The sequence below is a fragment of the Aspergillus homomorphus genome, assembly GCF_003184865.1.
Source record: "Aspergillus homomorphus CBS 101889 unplaced genomic scaffold BO97scaffold_4, whole genome shotgun sequence".
NCBI classification, from domain to species: Eukaryota; Fungi; Ascomycota; class Eurotiomycetes; order Eurotiales; family Aspergillaceae; genus Aspergillus; species Aspergillus homomorphus.
In genome coordinates, this window is record NW_020291890.1 from 399685 (window position 1) to 414598 (window position 14914).

Sequence of the window (14914 nt, forward strand, 5' to 3'; positions counted from 1 at the left end):
CAGCGCGGACACAAGGTGCAACGACAAGGACAAAGCTCAGCTGGGGAGGGAGAAAGGGAAATGGAGGTGAAAAAGGCAGAATGGGCGGGCGGTCGCCGATTTCGCAGGTGCACGTTGAGGATGGACGCTATTCTTGGCATCTTTGTTTACCAAACGTTCTCTCACTCACCTGAGGTGGAAGCCATGGTTGCTGGTTGCTGGTTGCTGGTTGCTGGATGGTTTTTCAGGGAGACTGAGGAGGAAGAATCGACCAGGTCAAGGATCGCGCAACACCGGGCAGTATATGAGGATCTGGAAGGGAAGAGAAGCAGGGCTGATGAGGGCGCGGTCGCATTTTCGCTTTTCCCCTGGAGGCCCGGCCAACTCTGTTCTGTCTCCTTTCGGGTATCCGGTCTGCAAACCGCTCAAACCAGGTCACGTGTCTCACCGGACCACCGGCGATGTCCGCTGTCAGATGCTCGTCCAGCTCGCTTGCACCGGCACTGGCACCAACCTGGATTCCAGGATGGGTTGTGTCAGGCAACGGACATCGGTGGGATGTCGTTTCAGACTACACCGTGCGTAGAATGTAGGTTTCATAGTGTTGTACGAGTACTCAGTAGAACCATCACCAACACCCTCACCATCATCGTCATCCAGGCACACAGCCCACCCACCCGCTCGGGTATCTGATGTGGGCTGATCCTACCCAGATGCACCAATCGAGAGCCCTCATTAGTATGCACGCCACATCGGGAACCCTCGCTATCGAGCGAGGATGAGAATATACCTCATGGCCACGCGCAAGAGATCTGATACTCGTACTCGATCAGGAGATCTCATCTATTCGACCGTATCTTCCACAAATGACAGTCTCGCTTGCAGACATGGGATTGCCTTGGATTGAGGCATTTCTAACCCTGTTCCCTTTTTGTTGGCACCTCCTGGCTCTGACGTAGGGGCAGGCATCGAGTGCGTCTCTTCTGCCGAGCCAGCGGAATCGGAGTCCCGCACTAAACTTGACCCAAGAACTCCTGTTCTCGCTACCGCTCCGGGTTTATTGCTGTTCCGTTCTGTGGGTGCTGGAGAACCTCCTATAGGCTGTCAAGGGGGTGGGGTGCCATGAATCACCGAGATAAGGATTCAAGTCTGGTTAAGCGATAGACGACAGTCTCCAGGCTCTGACACACTCAATGACTGGGAATTTCCAGCCTGAGAACATATGCATATAGAACACTTCCAATGAACATTTGCCTACACTGTGGAGGAATTACTTGATGTACCAGGGTCACTATTGTCGCTCACATAATTATACATTGACATCGATTATTGAACTTCACTGTACTTGCGATTGAGGCTTTAGCCGAAATTGCTGGCTAGCGGGGAAATACAGTACAGTACGCTACACAAAACACTCTCTTATCAACCTCGATCCAGACGGGCCCCCAGGACAAAGTAACTCTGCCACTCGAGGATGCACCTCGAGTTGAGTCTTCTGGGCAAGCATCATACATATCATCGTGCGGCAATAGAGCATGTGGTAACTTCGAATCAGTCCGATGGCATGAGTGGACCGAGTAAGTATTTGGGGGAATGATACTGTATCAACCCACTGAGCCACCAATCCAGCGGAATTGAACTGATTACGACTACGTACGGGATGGTCTGGTCTATCAATCCGTCTACTCAGAATCGATCAAACGAAGCTAATCCCCCTAAGGATATTTTCCGTGCAATACAACAACGATGCCGGTTAGTGGTATACGTGCTCAGTCCCGGATTATCCCACTATAAACTTCCTCAAGCCACTGCATAAGCTACTTCAATCCAACGACAGCCCCTCCAAGAGCATCATCTATGGGGCATCCGAGCTCCTCAAAGACAACCTGCACATCAACGGATGCTTTTCCCACAGTGTATAAGTCTTCTGGTCGCACCAATGCACACTCTCCTCGCATAACTGCAGGTCAAAGCTCCACAACACCCGCGCAAATATAACTCTCATCTCGGCGAAAGCCAAATTCCGCCCGATACAGTTCCGGGGACCCGCAGAGAACGGCTGGAGGACGTCACGTCGATCCGAATAGAATGGCGAGTTGGGATTGGTCTTCGCGTCTGGCAACCATCGCTCCGGGATGAAGCGGTCCGGTGCGTGGAAGTTGATGGGGGATCTGTAAGCGGACATATGGTGGACTGATACTTTGGTCTGGAGGTGGAGATGGAGATGGGCTCTTGTTAGCTGGACTACTACTACTACTTCGCTAATGATGTCAAGAATAGATTCGCTGTGTACTTACACCAGGTGGAATGTCGTAGCCCGAGATGGAAATCGGGTCGAGGGTAATGCGTTGCAGTCCGGTTGGCACGGGAGGATACATGCGCAACGCCTCCTCGATGCAGGCAAGCAGGTAGGGGAGCTTCGCAGCCACGGCGGCGGAGGTGATCTCGGCCTCTGTCTTCATGACGGAGCGAACCTCGGCGGTGACGGTTGCGAGGACGTCGGGGCTCCGTAAGAGCCAGTATGTGAGGCCGGAAAGGAGCGTGGCGGTGGTTTCGCTGCCGGCAATGATGAGGATGCTGGCATTGGCCACGAGCTCTTCGTCGCTCAAGGCAGCGTCCTCCTTCTCGCCGCCACGGTGCCGCAGCATCGAGTCCATGAAGTCTGCGCGGTCGTCGGCCGACGAATGCTGGAGCCGTTTCTGCACCGTTATCCTGGTGTGCTCGTCTTGCCGCTTGCGTGCATCGAGAAGCGTCTGAGGCACGAAAAGAGAAAGGAGCCCGAAGATCATGGGATATTGGTCTTTCAACATGGTGAACGGGATCAGCTTTACGGATTCGAATACCGTCGCGACCCAGTGGTGATACTTGGAGCTTTCGAGGCCGCCGAAGGGTTCTCCGAAGGCGAGATCCCCGATGATGTCGAATGTGGCCAGGTTGTACCACTTGGTCATATCGGCTGGGAGCTGAGACTCGGCGATATCCTGCAGTCTAGCAATCAACTTGTCGATATAGCTATTGATGAGGGGCTCCTGCGCTTGCAAGCCCTTGGCGGAGAAGGCGTGAGACAGAGCCTTGCGGAATCGACTATGATCGGCGTCGTTGGAGCTGATGATGTCCTTCGGGTTGGAAGCTGAGTTGAGTACTTTCGGCAACTGGCGATGACCGTGTCCGTATATCTCTTTCCATGCTTCTGCCGTGATAAAGGAGACTTCGTCATGAGTGAGGCGTACCACCGGGCCATATTGTGCATGGAAGTGACATATATCAGTATCTAGCCGTCCTCGAATGGCTGATATGTACCGGATGACGGGGAAGATAAGCCACAGCTTAGGTCCCGGGATATGTCGCAAAGGGTGAAGGAAAAGTGAGTATATGGTGCTGAGGCAATAGTAGAGTATCAAAATTGTAAGAGCTACTGGTATAAGTAGAGGATGGAACATATTGAATTTGTTGGAATTGATCGCAGTAAACAATATTTAAGCTGTAGGTCATGAAAAACGCCAGGACAAGACACGCAGCCATCTCGGATATTTAACTCCTCAAACACATCCGCATTGCTTGCCCAGGACCGATGCCTATCCCTACGAGGCGAGAATGATTTTCACTGTACGTGCATATCAGATTTGAAACGAGCATGGTGTGTTCTTGTCAATAGAAGCGGGGTATCGAGCGGGGCACTTTCACAAGCTGAATCAGGTTGTCCAGGGAAATAACAGGTACATGTATGTACATGCAATGATCTCAAATTGGCCAGCTCGGCGGTACGGATAGGGCCCGACCCGTCACGGGTGAGGCTTTAACGTTTTCTAATGGCGGATATTGAGTGATGACACTGAATCAGCGCTCCACTTCTCTACCACTTCAGCCAATCAAGCTATGTGTGGTTGCAGATCTTGGATCATTGTTTCCCCATGGATGATGTCGAAGCAGCCTGAACCCATTGATTTTCTCCACATAAGCACTTGATTTGCAGCTGCATGATGCAGCACTTGCTGCAACGTTTACTTTCCATGCAGAAAGCGAACAGTGCAGCGGCTGGACCGGGATGGTGAAATGGACACAGACAATTAAAGACACAATGTACTTTTGACCTCATCTGAGACGAAGCGTCTTCGGGACAGAAATGTCCAGCAAACCTTGCGAGACAAACGAGAGCGGCGAATTCGAATTTTGGAAGACAGAGTAGCCTTCTGTGAGAGGTTTCATCCTCGCTGACCAAATGAAACGGAGTCTCTCTGATAAGAGAACGGGAAATTGAGCGCACGTCTATGATTTCTGCGAAACATACCCCGCTCGCGAGACGACGACGATCACCTCGCTTCGAGGGAAAGATGCAGGCGGAGCCCGGATGTCAGGCCTCTCATGCCTGGCGAAGATGATGGAATGCAAGCTAGCCAGCCGGGACCGACAAATCCGAGTTCCGTGCGCAATGATACCGCTGCAAGGCTGCAGGAAATACCGGGGATCGACCATCCACCTCCCGCACATGCCCGGGGGACACTACCCAGTGCTCCTTCTGTCTGGTCACTGGTGCCTTTGAACAACACCTCCGTCTCCCACATATGCTTCTGGGTCACCCTCCCAGGAGTGATTGCCACTTGTCCCCCCCAGTTGTCCCCATTGGTTCTACTCTACGGAACCCGGCTGAACTGGCTGGCAGACGCAATCCACCAGTCCATCCGGACCCGTGCCATCCGTGACGCGGAGTGTCTCGCAGTGGGATAGCTAGCATACAACCACATCAAATGGCGGGTGTACCCAGGCCCCACCACCTTCGCGTGCGTCACGAGCTTTCTGCATCCGACTATGGTCAGATCCAGCATGCGCATCCCTTTGGCATTGACCTTCTACTGTGGCCGCAGCTGCGTGCGTACCTGGCTGGAAACTGGCACAAGTATGATTACGGGGAATGGACAGGTTATCTAGGCTGCTGTGTGAAGGCGCGGTGGCCTTGGGGCGAAGGGATTCTTGGACGTGACCAGCTTGATGAACTGCAAATTCGCCCGGATTTCTTCGATATCTTCAATAACGGATGCGGGTGGGGTTTGACGTCAGAGTTTATTGTCAGATACCCGGAGCTGCTGGAGATAATGGTCGTTGAGGAAGTCCGGTTTCCAGAACACGGTAGGACACCTATGGTAAGCATTGATGATTGATGTTAGGGTTGGCACAGTGTTCTAACATTTTAAAGTTCTTTTCAGGCACCATGGCGTGTCATAGATAAGGAACAGGTCAAAAGACATGGCTATTGGGATCTAGTATAGCTTCTGAGATGATAAGTTGATGTATACCCACGAACATTGCCACACAATATTGTTTCTGCCTCAATTGACTTCGAGTTGGGTAATGACAGCTCCTAGGGAAGTGGCGAGGATGTGAGAGCCCTTCCTTTATTTGATATTAGTCTTCACCACCGGCCTTCCTCATTTGTCCCCCATGTTGGTAAGGACTACTGGACTCCTGAGTTAGCCTGTGATAAAGATTGGATGCCGCGCTTGCTGCCATTGCATCTAAGCCAAGTATACCGTAGAGAAAGTGTACGGCAAGAGAGGTTCTATATATACTGCTTTAATTAGAATGATTTCATTTTCAGATACCTGTAGCACACACGATCTTGGGCTCTACATGGGCATAGTTATTTAATCCAAGGATCCATAATCTAAAGTTCTAATAACTATTTCCAGATAAAATCAATATTAATTAAAGTTTTACACCTTGTTTCTCAGGCACCCTGCTGTAACCCTCCCTGTCACACAAGCCTCACCGCCCTCGGTGATAACCGGCAATAAGCCCATCACACGTGACCTCGAACAACCATGAGGGCGGCGTTTTTTTCTTATCCGGGACCAACTCGAAGCTGTTATCACCATCTGGTGCGCAATCTGCCCAACTGTTCCATTGACGCCACACACCATGGCATTCCGGGCATACTCTGGCACCATCCGGAGATGGGGCATGGGGTCCCGATCTCGGTGGGTGGGGAGTTTTCGTGGACTGGCGACTGTGACGGATCCCGCGGTGTAGGCGATACCCCCTCCCCGTCGCCCCAGTTTTGTCAATATTCCCATTCAAGGCTGCATGCTAACGTTTCCCTGTCTGCTGGATTAGAGGCTACGACGTGATCGTCATCGGTGGCGGACACGCAGGCGCCGAAGCCTCTGCGGCGGCAGCGCGGTCCGGCGCACGCACGGCGCTCATCACGCCCTCGCGCTCGAACATCGGCGTCTGCTCGTGCAACCCCAGTTTCGGTGGCATCGGCAAGGGCACGATGATCCGAGAGGTGGACGCCATGGACGGCGTCGCCGGCCGCATCATCGACAAGGCCGGTGTCATGTTCCGCACGCTGAACCGCTCGAAGGGTCCGGCTGTCTGGGGTCCGCGCGCGCAGATCGATCGTGACTTGTACAAGAGGTATATGCTTGAGGAGTTGTCGGGGACGGCAGGACTCGATATCGTCGAGGGGAAGGTCGGGGATATTGTTGTGTCGAGGGAGGACGTGACGGATGGTGGTGCGGGTGCGCCGCAGGGCAAGATCGTGGGTGTGAGGTTGGAGTCTGGCGTGGTGATTCCCGCCGGTCGCGTCGTGATTACCACTGGCACATTTCTCGGCGGAGAGATTCATATTGGGCTGGATGCGTATCCGTCGGGCCGGATGGGCGAGGCTGCTACGTTTGGTCTGAGTAAGTCCCTGCGTGAGGCGGGTTTCACGCTCGGTCGTCTGAAGACGGGCACGCCGCCGCGCTTGGATCGCAAGACGATTGACTTTAAGCCGTTGGAGGTCCAGGAGGGCGATCATCCCCCGCAGCCGTTCTCGTACCTCAATGACCGCGTCCAAGTTGACGATGAGGGCCAGCTCAATTGCTGGATGACCTATACTAACGAGGCGGTGCATGATGTTGTGCGTGCGAACCTCGATAAGACTATTCATATTCGTGAGACGGTCAAGGGACCTAGGTATTGCCCGTCGTTGGAGTCGAAGATTATTCGATTCGGTCATAAGGATCAACACGTTATCTGGCTTGAGCCGGAGGGGTTTGCGCCCAATGATGTTATCTACCCGAATGGAATCTCGATGACTATCCCCGCCGACGCGCAATACGCCATGCTCCGCAAGATCCAAGGGCTGGAGAACGTCACGATGCTGCAGCCCGGCTACGGGGTGGAGTACGACTACATCGACCCGCGCAACCTGTGGCCGACGCTGGAAACCAAGCTTATCAGTGGACTGTACCTGGCCGGCCAGATCAACGGCACGACCGGGTACGAAGAGGCCACGGGACAGGGCATCATTGCCGGCACGAACGCGGGTCTGTCCGTGCAGGGCCGCGCGCCGCTCACCCTGCGCCGCTCGGACGGGTTCATCGGCATCATGATCGACGACCTCATCACCAAGGGCGTCTCCGAGCCGTACCGCATGTTCACGACGCGCAGCGAGTACCGCATCTCGACGCGCGCAGACAACGCCGACCTGCGCTTGACCCGCATGGCCCGCGACGCCGGCGTGGTGTCCGACGCCCGCTGGCAACGCTTCACCGAGACCGAGGCGCAAATCGAGGAATTGCGCTCCCTCCTTACCAACACCCGCATGTCGTCCGCCGCCTGGAACCGGCTGGGCTTCCGCTCGCGCATCGACGGCTCCGCCCGCTCCGCCATGGATCTCCTTTGCCTCCACGAAACGGACATCGAATCCCTGCTTCCGCACATCGAGTCCCCGACGGGCACCGTGTACAACGCCAATTCCTTCGCGCCGGAAATCCGCACGCGTGTTGCGATCGAGGGCCGGTACGCGCCCCATGTCGCGCGCCAGGAGGCCGCTACTCGCCGGTCTCTGCAGGACGAGAATCTGCTCCTCCCGCCGCAGCTGGATTACAAGGCCGTCCACGGCCTCAGTGCGGGCGAGGTGGAGGTCCTGACTCGCATCCGTCCAGTGAGCATAGGGATGGCGCGGCGGCTCGAGGGCGTCACGCCGGCCGGAGTGCTGAGGCTCTTGATGCATGTACATCGGTCTGGCACGGTGGGTCGCACGCCTGTGGCCGCGGAGGGGTTGGAAGAGACGCCGGAGGATGTCTTGACGCAGGCTCCTTGATTTTCGGAGGGGTTGTACATTTATTGATAATCATGTAACATAGAGAGCGACTTCACTACGGCGTTTATGGGATGGAGTTGGGATTTGACTGCAATGATGGGGTGCCATGCATGATGTATAAAATACCTTATTCCAAATTACTTTCTCTACACTGGACATTCATCCCCTTGATACTGTGCTTCGAGCTCCGCACTTGAACTCTTCTTATTGTGTCTTTTCTTCCTGTCAGGACTGAGAAAGTGCCTGCCCCTTCTCTCTTTCAGCTAACCAGCTTTACTCGATACCCTATCCACAATAAGCATTTCCGGGGGAGAACCCCCGGACCCCCCTTTTCTTTCAGCTTCCCAGGCACCTCAATCTAACACTGACAGAATAAGTGTATCCGAGGAGAACCCCCAGACCCAGCTCCCTTTCAGCTTCACAGCCCAACGCAAACCACTCAAGCATATAAATACCCGTAACCGAAAGTGTGTACATCAATAATCCGGCCTCTCCATCAAAAACGCATTAACAGACTGCAGCGTCGAGCGCGACGGATTCGCATCGGGCTTGCAAAGGGTAATCCACGCCAGACGCTGGCGAATGAACTGCTTCCCAATACTCTTCCTCTCGTCCGCACAGAAGTTCCCTAGACACAGTACAGTCAGCACGCTTCTGATACATTTCCAGGAAGCTGAAAGAAAAGGGGGGTCTGGGGGTTCTCCTCCAGGACACCTTATAAACCCGGTGAACGGTTGAGGTGGGAAGGGACCAACATACCATCCTCATCGTAAAACAAGCACAGGATAGCCAGCAGGGCCCCGACGGAGAGATCGCGTCCCGTCTCGCAGCAGATAAGCAGCTTCGTCTCTGGATTAGCAGAGAGGTGCTCGCGCACAAATGCCCGTACGCGGTCGAGGTGCTTGCGCAGATCGCGACTGCCTAGCTTCGCTGATGCGCAGCCTAGGTTCAGTCTCTTCGGCCCTATCTTGCCATCTCCATCCGATGGCTCTTGTTCCTCGGGTTTGGAGTTGCAATCCACCACCAGATCAAACCCCGCCCCGGAAACATCAGCAGTAACACCAAGGAACAAATTCCTCGTCGGCGCAATCCGTACCGCCTGCCCCTGCTCCCCCTTAGCACCCCTCTCCTGTTGGAGTAGTGAAGAAATAAAGCCAGGCATATCCTCCTCCGACCGTCTCAGGATCTCAGTCTTATGCTCCCAGAACAGCGGAGGCGTAAGCCCCAGCGCCCAGCTCTCGCTATCGTCACCAGCCCCCTGGATATACCCGCCCTCCGACATTTCGGCACCGTGCACGCGCTTAGATGCGGAGCACAGGACGAATAGGTTGTATTCCTCACTGTTCTTTAGAAGGGTGGTCGGGTGGAAGTACGCTCTGTTTGCCCACGCGAGGCGAATAGGGCGCTGCAGTTGGGCTTTTAGGGCTTCCAGGGAGAGATTTAAGTCCTTGCCCTGCGTTAGTATCTCATCAGGAGGGATGGGAGGGGAGGGGGACAAACTGTCAACGACTTCACGAACGAGTCGATGCGGCGCTCGATCTGCGATTCCTCGGACTCTGGGAGGAAGTTCGGCGGAAATTGCACGGAGTGCATGGCCGGCTCGTCGGGGAAGAGGGCGCGGTTGAGCACGGCTGTCCAGATGGGGATGGTTTTCGAGAGGGAGTCGGGCATTACTGTTCCGTTCTATTGTTATTTATCTGTTTAGGTCGTGTTTTGGGGAGGTGAAGAAAGAGGGGCTGGGGGGTTCTTCCCAGAACAGGTTCTATCCTGATTAGAGAATTGAGTGTAGCTGGGAAGCTGAAGGAAAGGGGGGTCTGGGGGTTCTCCCCCAGAACGCTCTATAGGACCGGTGAATGGTGAATGGATAGTCAGACAGGGAGCAGAGAACTTACATTTACCCCGACGGGTAGAGTCTACGATGATACATCTATTCCCCGTATCATTTCAGTACAGAATTCTCCCACGGAAGAAGAAGGAGAACTAACCCTCCGTGCTCACGCGCGATACTCAAGACCTGCAGATTGAGTCTACGGAAACTGAAGTCCCACTGCCCCGTGTGGCCATCCGTGCTCTTGAAATACACGCTGCCGGTCTTCACGGCCGGGTCAATGTACCAACTGCCGCACCGCTCGTTGGCGATCAGCGGCAGTCCGTAGTGCGCCGCCACCTCGGCCACGAACTGCGCGTCCGTCTCTATAGAGTGCAGCCGGTTGGTGACCGAGAGCGCCGAGCGGCGGAGGGCCGATAGCGTCTGCGAAATAGACTGTTGTTCGGAGGAGGGGAAGTGGAGGGCTGATAGGGAGACGGGGAAGGAGGGGTCCATTTTGATGTTTGGTGGGTTCAGCTCAACAATTTAGTAACAGTGCTTGGGTATATAAAGTGGCGCAGTGAGGGTTAATTCCCTGTGTTTCGTGGTTGGCGGGAGAGATATTTTACGTGAGTGCCTGAGGAATCGGGCAAATTCTTGTTAGTCACGTGGGGTGTACTACAGTACCTACATGCTACCAAGTATAATGTAACATGTTAGCAGTGTGACAGAAAGCTTAGCTTGATGCACGGTACACAGCACCCGATCAAGCTGAATCTATCGGCATGCCGAGAATAGCTCAATGCTTGGTTCATCGAGATGCGCAGACTCAGCCAGGCCGTAAACCAACTCAGCCAGCGGAAACTGCGGGATCTGCGGAAAAGACGATCCGCTTGTTCCTGGGCACTCCACTCGAGCCCTATTCTTTTCTCTGTTTCCCTGCAATGTGACATCACCGCCGGTATTCCATGTCGACGCTTCGTTCAACGTCACCGACTGCCTTCAAACCCAGAGACATGGTCTCGGCCGATTGCAGTGAGGCAGTATGACCTCAGCGGGCCTTGCTCGAATGCAGCACTGTCCGTCAATCCCACGAGCCCCAGCCCCATACGACAAGTAGTATAAGAAAGCGCCAGCTCCTTCCCTCCCCCGTAGATCATAGAACCCCTTCCATCACACGCACCACATATATCACCCAAGCAAGCAAACCAAAGATGGCCCAACCAAACCCCACACCCTTCACCTACGAAAACACGATATACAGCAACGGGCTGGAAGACACACGACCACCGTTCCCTCCGCACCCACACGACTGGGAACCACTGGCGCAGTCGCGCCTCTCCGCCGACAGCTTCGGCTACGTGCACGGCTCCGCAGGGACCGGCCAAACGGAAGCAAACAACCGACACGCATTCACCAAATGGGGGATCGTGCCCTCGCGACTAGTGCCATCCGAGTACCCAGACCTGCGCGTAACGCTCTTCGGCGAAGAATACCCGTATCCGATCGCGCTGGCACCGGTAGGGGTACAGCGGATCTTCCACCGGGACGGGGAGGCGGCGGTGGCGCGCGCCGCAGCGGCCGAGAGCGTGCCGTACATCTACTCGACGGCGGCGTCGACGAGCGTCGAGGACGTGGCGCAGGCGTCTGGGGACGGGAAACGCTGGTTCCAGCTGTACTGGCCGCTGAACGAGAACAATGACATCACAGCTAGTCTGCTGCAGCGTGCCCAGAACGCTGGCTATAAGGTGCTGGTCGTCACGCTCGATACCTATATCCTTGGCTGGCGGCCGAGTGATCTCGGGAATGCGTATAATCCGTTCCTGCGCCCGGATAACATCGGAGTGGAGTTAGGGTTGACGGACCCGGTGTATCGGCGGAAGTTCAGGGAGAAGCATGGGAAGGAGGTCGAGGAGGATATGGGCACCGCGGCGAGGGAGTGGGCGCATACTGTGTTCCCGGGGAAGAGTCATGGGTGGGAGGATTTGAAGTTTCTGAAGGAGCATTGGAAGGGTCCTATTGTCTTGAAGGGGATCCAGAGTGTGCGCGATGCGCAGCTGGCTGTGCAGCATGGGATGGATGGCATTGTGGTGTCGAATCATGGCGGTAGGCAGCAGGATGGCGGCGTTGGGTCGCTGGATGTCTTGCCTGAGATTGTCGATGCCGTCGGCGAGCAGATTGAGGTTCTCTTTGATTCCGGCGTGCGCTGTGGTGCCGATGTTGTTAAGGCGTTGGCGCTCGGGGCTAAGATGGTGCTCATCGGCAGGCCGTATGTCTATGGCCTGGCAATGGGCGGCCAGGCTGGTGTCAGCCATGTTGTGAAGTGTTTGCTGGGCGATATCGACTTGAGTTTGCATCTGTCGGGGGTGCCCTCGGTCAGGAAAGAGCACCTGAACCGTTCCATTTTGAGGGAGTTGAAGTGAGCGCAAGCGGTGGATTTACGTTACTAGATAGTTCATAATAGATCTTTTGCCAAGTTCCACACGAACAAGTTTGCATACTAGAGTTTATTGCTGGTGGGGAGGGAGGAATTGGTTATGGAGAGCATGATGTACACAAGGTTTTATCTGGTCCAAAGGATAAGGCGCATTGGGAAGCTGAAGAAAAAGGGGGGCCCGGGGGTCCTCCCCCGGAACGTTGTTCTTGGAGTGGTATATATTAGTTGTGAGGGTGATACAAGCTGGGAAGCTGGGAAGTTGAAAGGGTTAAAAATAAGAGACCGTCAGATGCAACTTTTCTCCGCTAATTTATTATACATGCTCTCTAGCGGACACTATGTACAGGTTCGAAAGCATCGGTCAGGACTCCGTCACATTCACTGGGCAGCAGACGCCTTCTGCGCGTTCTCCTCGGCCTTCGCGGCCCACTTGGCGCGGGCCAGTTCGAGGCGCGACTTGGGGCGCTCGCCTGGGCCGCTGCCATTGCCAAAGCCGGAGTCCAACCCCTTGGCCTTGGCCGCCCACTCGCCGCGTCGGCGCTTGTACAGATCCATGGACCAGTTCCTCCATACGGCGCGTCCCACGAACGAGTCGCGCAGCGCCATCTCGTGCAGCGCCAGCTCCTGTGCCATCCGCTCCTTGATGAAGAAGATATCCTTCGTGGCCTGCCACAAAGCATCCACCACGCGGGAGCCGCTGCTGTCCAGCGCAAGGTCCTTCAGCTGGCCAGTGAAGCGCGTGACCAACTGGCGGCGGAACTGCGTGGTCGAGGTGGGTAGAGTGAGGGCTTGCTGGAGAACATGCGAGGCGGTGGGATCCGTGGCGATCTTGACGAGCGACTCGGTCGACTGCGCCAGCAGGCCAGAGTACACCAGCCCGCTCAGAGCGCCGGGGGCTGTGAGCATCGTCTGCGCGAGCAGAGAGCTGTGCAGTCTGGCCGCCGCCAGCGCCTTCTGGTTGTTGCCGGCGCTGGCGCCCTCCTCGCCGTATCTTGGCTGCTCGACGCTGTCTTGGGAGAAGCCCTCCAGCCACAGCATCTGATTCAGTCGGCGAGCAGGGTCGCTGTCGTATGCCGACTCCAACGCACGCGCAATGGGAGCGGTATCCACCCCACGTACGAGACACCGCTCGATCAATGCCTTCGGCACGATAAGACGCGTCCGCTCGATGAGACCGGCAATTTGGGGGATGATCAATTCGACGGCTTGTTGGAGGTCATCCTTGCCCAGACGCTCGAGCACCCGCAGGACAACGTATCCAGCGGTGATATTGCGCGCGAGGGAGCCCATCTGTTCGCGCATCAGGTTCTTGTAGAGCGACTTGAAAAGCTTGCCAGGTAGACACTTGACGATGGTTTCGAGGAGTCGCGATCCAACAGGGTCGTATAGCAGTCCGCGGACAAAGATCGTACTCTCAGATCCTTCCGTGAATTCTTCGTCGGGGATCAGTCTTCTCGTAATCGATTTCGAGTCCTTGGCGCTCGATTTGCCGAAATGTGAGAGCTCCAAGTACACCAACACCTGGAGCACGGGGTTCCCGACGGGGTGGGTTGCCAGTGCTCTCAAATAAGTGTCATCCAGCACGGACACCATATCCTTCATGACCTTTTTCAGTGTCGACTCGAAAGTTTCGGGGACGCCCCTCCTCTGAGCCACGGGGTTCTCCTTCGGCGTGTCTGCGTTGGCGAGACCCAGTCTCTCCTTCTTCCGACTAGCAACAACGGAGTCGCTCAGGGACAAGTCTACCGGCTCTCCCGCCAGGACAAGAAGGAGGACTCGGATGGTGTGTGACGCGAATCGTTCGGTAAGGAGGTATCCCCAGTTTCCTTGCAGTTCCTCCACAACGGTCATGAACATCTCGGCCAGCGACAGCTCGGGTTCCTGCTCGTCTTCCTCTCCGTCAACCACCATCTTCTCCGCCTTAGCCTTTGATGGTTTCTGTGTGACACCGGGTGCCGCGTTGATGAACAGGGTCTCGCAACAGTGACTGGCGAATCGGTGCTGGACAAGGTGCAAGAAATGGCCGATGAACTTGTTAAACAGGCGGCGGATCTGACGCATGTCGGACAACGATATGAGCTTCTCCATCAGCCGCGAGCACGACTGACTACACGCGATCTTCAATTCCTTGCCGTTGGCCTCCGTGTAGACACTGTCGATGAACACCCGCCGTTCCTCCTCGTCGCCGAACTGGTTCAGCTCCAGCACCTCGCTCGCCCGGGAAAAGTATTCCTGCTCCTCGGGGTCCAGCAGACCGAAGAACACCGTGTCGCCCGCACCGCCATTCTCATTCTCCTGCTCATACCCCTGGTCGGCCTGGTCAAATTCCGGCTCCGCGTCCAAAGCGATATAGTCTGCGCCCTGGGTGAAATCGTTCGGCTCGTCGGTCGAGGGCTTGATGCGCTTAGGCAGGTTGTCTTCGGGCACTTCGTCGCGCTTCCGCTTGGAAGCCTCCTTGTTGGCCTTGTCGGTGGCCCGACGGCCTCGCTTCTGATTCTCGCGCGGCATGTTAACGTCTTGGACTGAGGTGCAAGTTTGCGATTCGTTGACAGGCGGGCAGTTTTTTTTGCGGAAATCGGACGGTGGTCCAAGCGCTTCCGCGGGA

At 55.5% G+C, this 14914-nt stretch overlaps 6 protein-coding genes across 6 annotated transcripts; 3 read left to right on the plus strand and 3 right to left on the minus strand.

Annotated features, from left to right (window-relative positions):
* Nucleotides 1-1727: 1727 nt before the first annotated feature.
* BO97DRAFT_468029 (cytochrome P450) lies at nt 1728-3419 on the minus strand (the record flags this gene model as incomplete). Its single annotated transcript, XM_025699701.1, has 2 exons — nt 1728-2185; nt 2277-3419. The coding sequence occupies 2 exons, from the start codon at nt 3417-3419 to the stop codon at nt 1835-1837; spliced, it is 1494 nt and encodes a 497-aa protein (XP_025555009.1). The 3' UTR covers nt 1728-1834.
* Nucleotides 3420-4514: 1095 nt separating this feature from the next.
* On the plus strand, nt 4515-5261 carry BO97DRAFT_440472 (DUF3425 domain-containing protein). Its single transcript, XM_025698076.1, has 2 exons — nt 4515-5117; nt 5171-5261. Exons 1-2 carry the CDS (start codon nt 4725-4727, stop codon nt 5201-5203), a joined length of 426 nt encoding a protein of 141 aa, XP_025555010.1. The 5' UTR covers nt 4515-4724; the 3' UTR covers nt 5204-5261.
* A 583-nt stretch (nt 5262-5844) lies between these two features.
* BO97DRAFT_468030 (tRNA modification protein MTO1) lies at nt 5845-8065 on the plus strand (the record flags this gene model as incomplete). The annotated part of the gene is made up of 2 exons (XM_025699702.1): nt 5845-5999; nt 6088-8065. The coding sequence occupies exons 1-2, from the start codon at nt 5893-5895 to the stop codon at nt 8063-8065; spliced, it is 2085 nt and encodes a 694-aa protein (XP_025555011.1). The 5' UTR covers nt 5845-5892.
* A 476-nt stretch (nt 8066-8541) lies between these two features.
* On the minus strand, nt 8542-10436 carry BO97DRAFT_440474 (initiator tRNA phosphoribosyl transferase family protein; the record flags this gene model as incomplete). The annotated part of the gene is made up of 5 exons (XM_025698077.1): nt 10051-10436; nt 9958-9992; nt 9566-9738; nt 8825-9512; nt 8542-8693 (listed from the first exon to the last, which is right to left on the minus strand). Exons 1-5 carry the CDS (start codon nt 10386-10388, stop codon nt 8542-8544), a joined length of 1386 nt encoding a protein of 461 aa, XP_025555012.1. The 5' UTR covers nt 10389-10436.
* A 594-nt stretch (nt 10437-11030) lies between these two features.
* Nucleotides 11031-12596, plus strand: BO97DRAFT_403093 (lactate 2-monooxygenase). The gene has a single exon (XM_025694657.1). The coding sequence runs from the start codon at nt 11087-11089 to the stop codon at nt 12293-12295; it is 1209 nt and encodes a 402-aa protein (XP_025555013.1). The 5' UTR covers nt 11031-11086; the 3' UTR covers nt 12296-12596.
* Nucleotides 12597-12687: 91 nt separating this feature from the next.
* Nucleotides 12688-14848, minus strand: nop9 (RNA-binding RNA processing protein NOP9; the record flags this gene model as incomplete). The annotated part of the gene is made up of 1 exon (XM_025700411.1): nt 12688-14848. The coding sequence occupies exon 1, from the start codon at nt 14815-14817 to the stop codon at nt 12688-12690; it is 2130 nt and encodes a 709-aa protein (XP_025555014.1). The 5' UTR covers nt 14818-14848.
* Nucleotides 14849-14914: the final 66 nt, after the last annotated feature.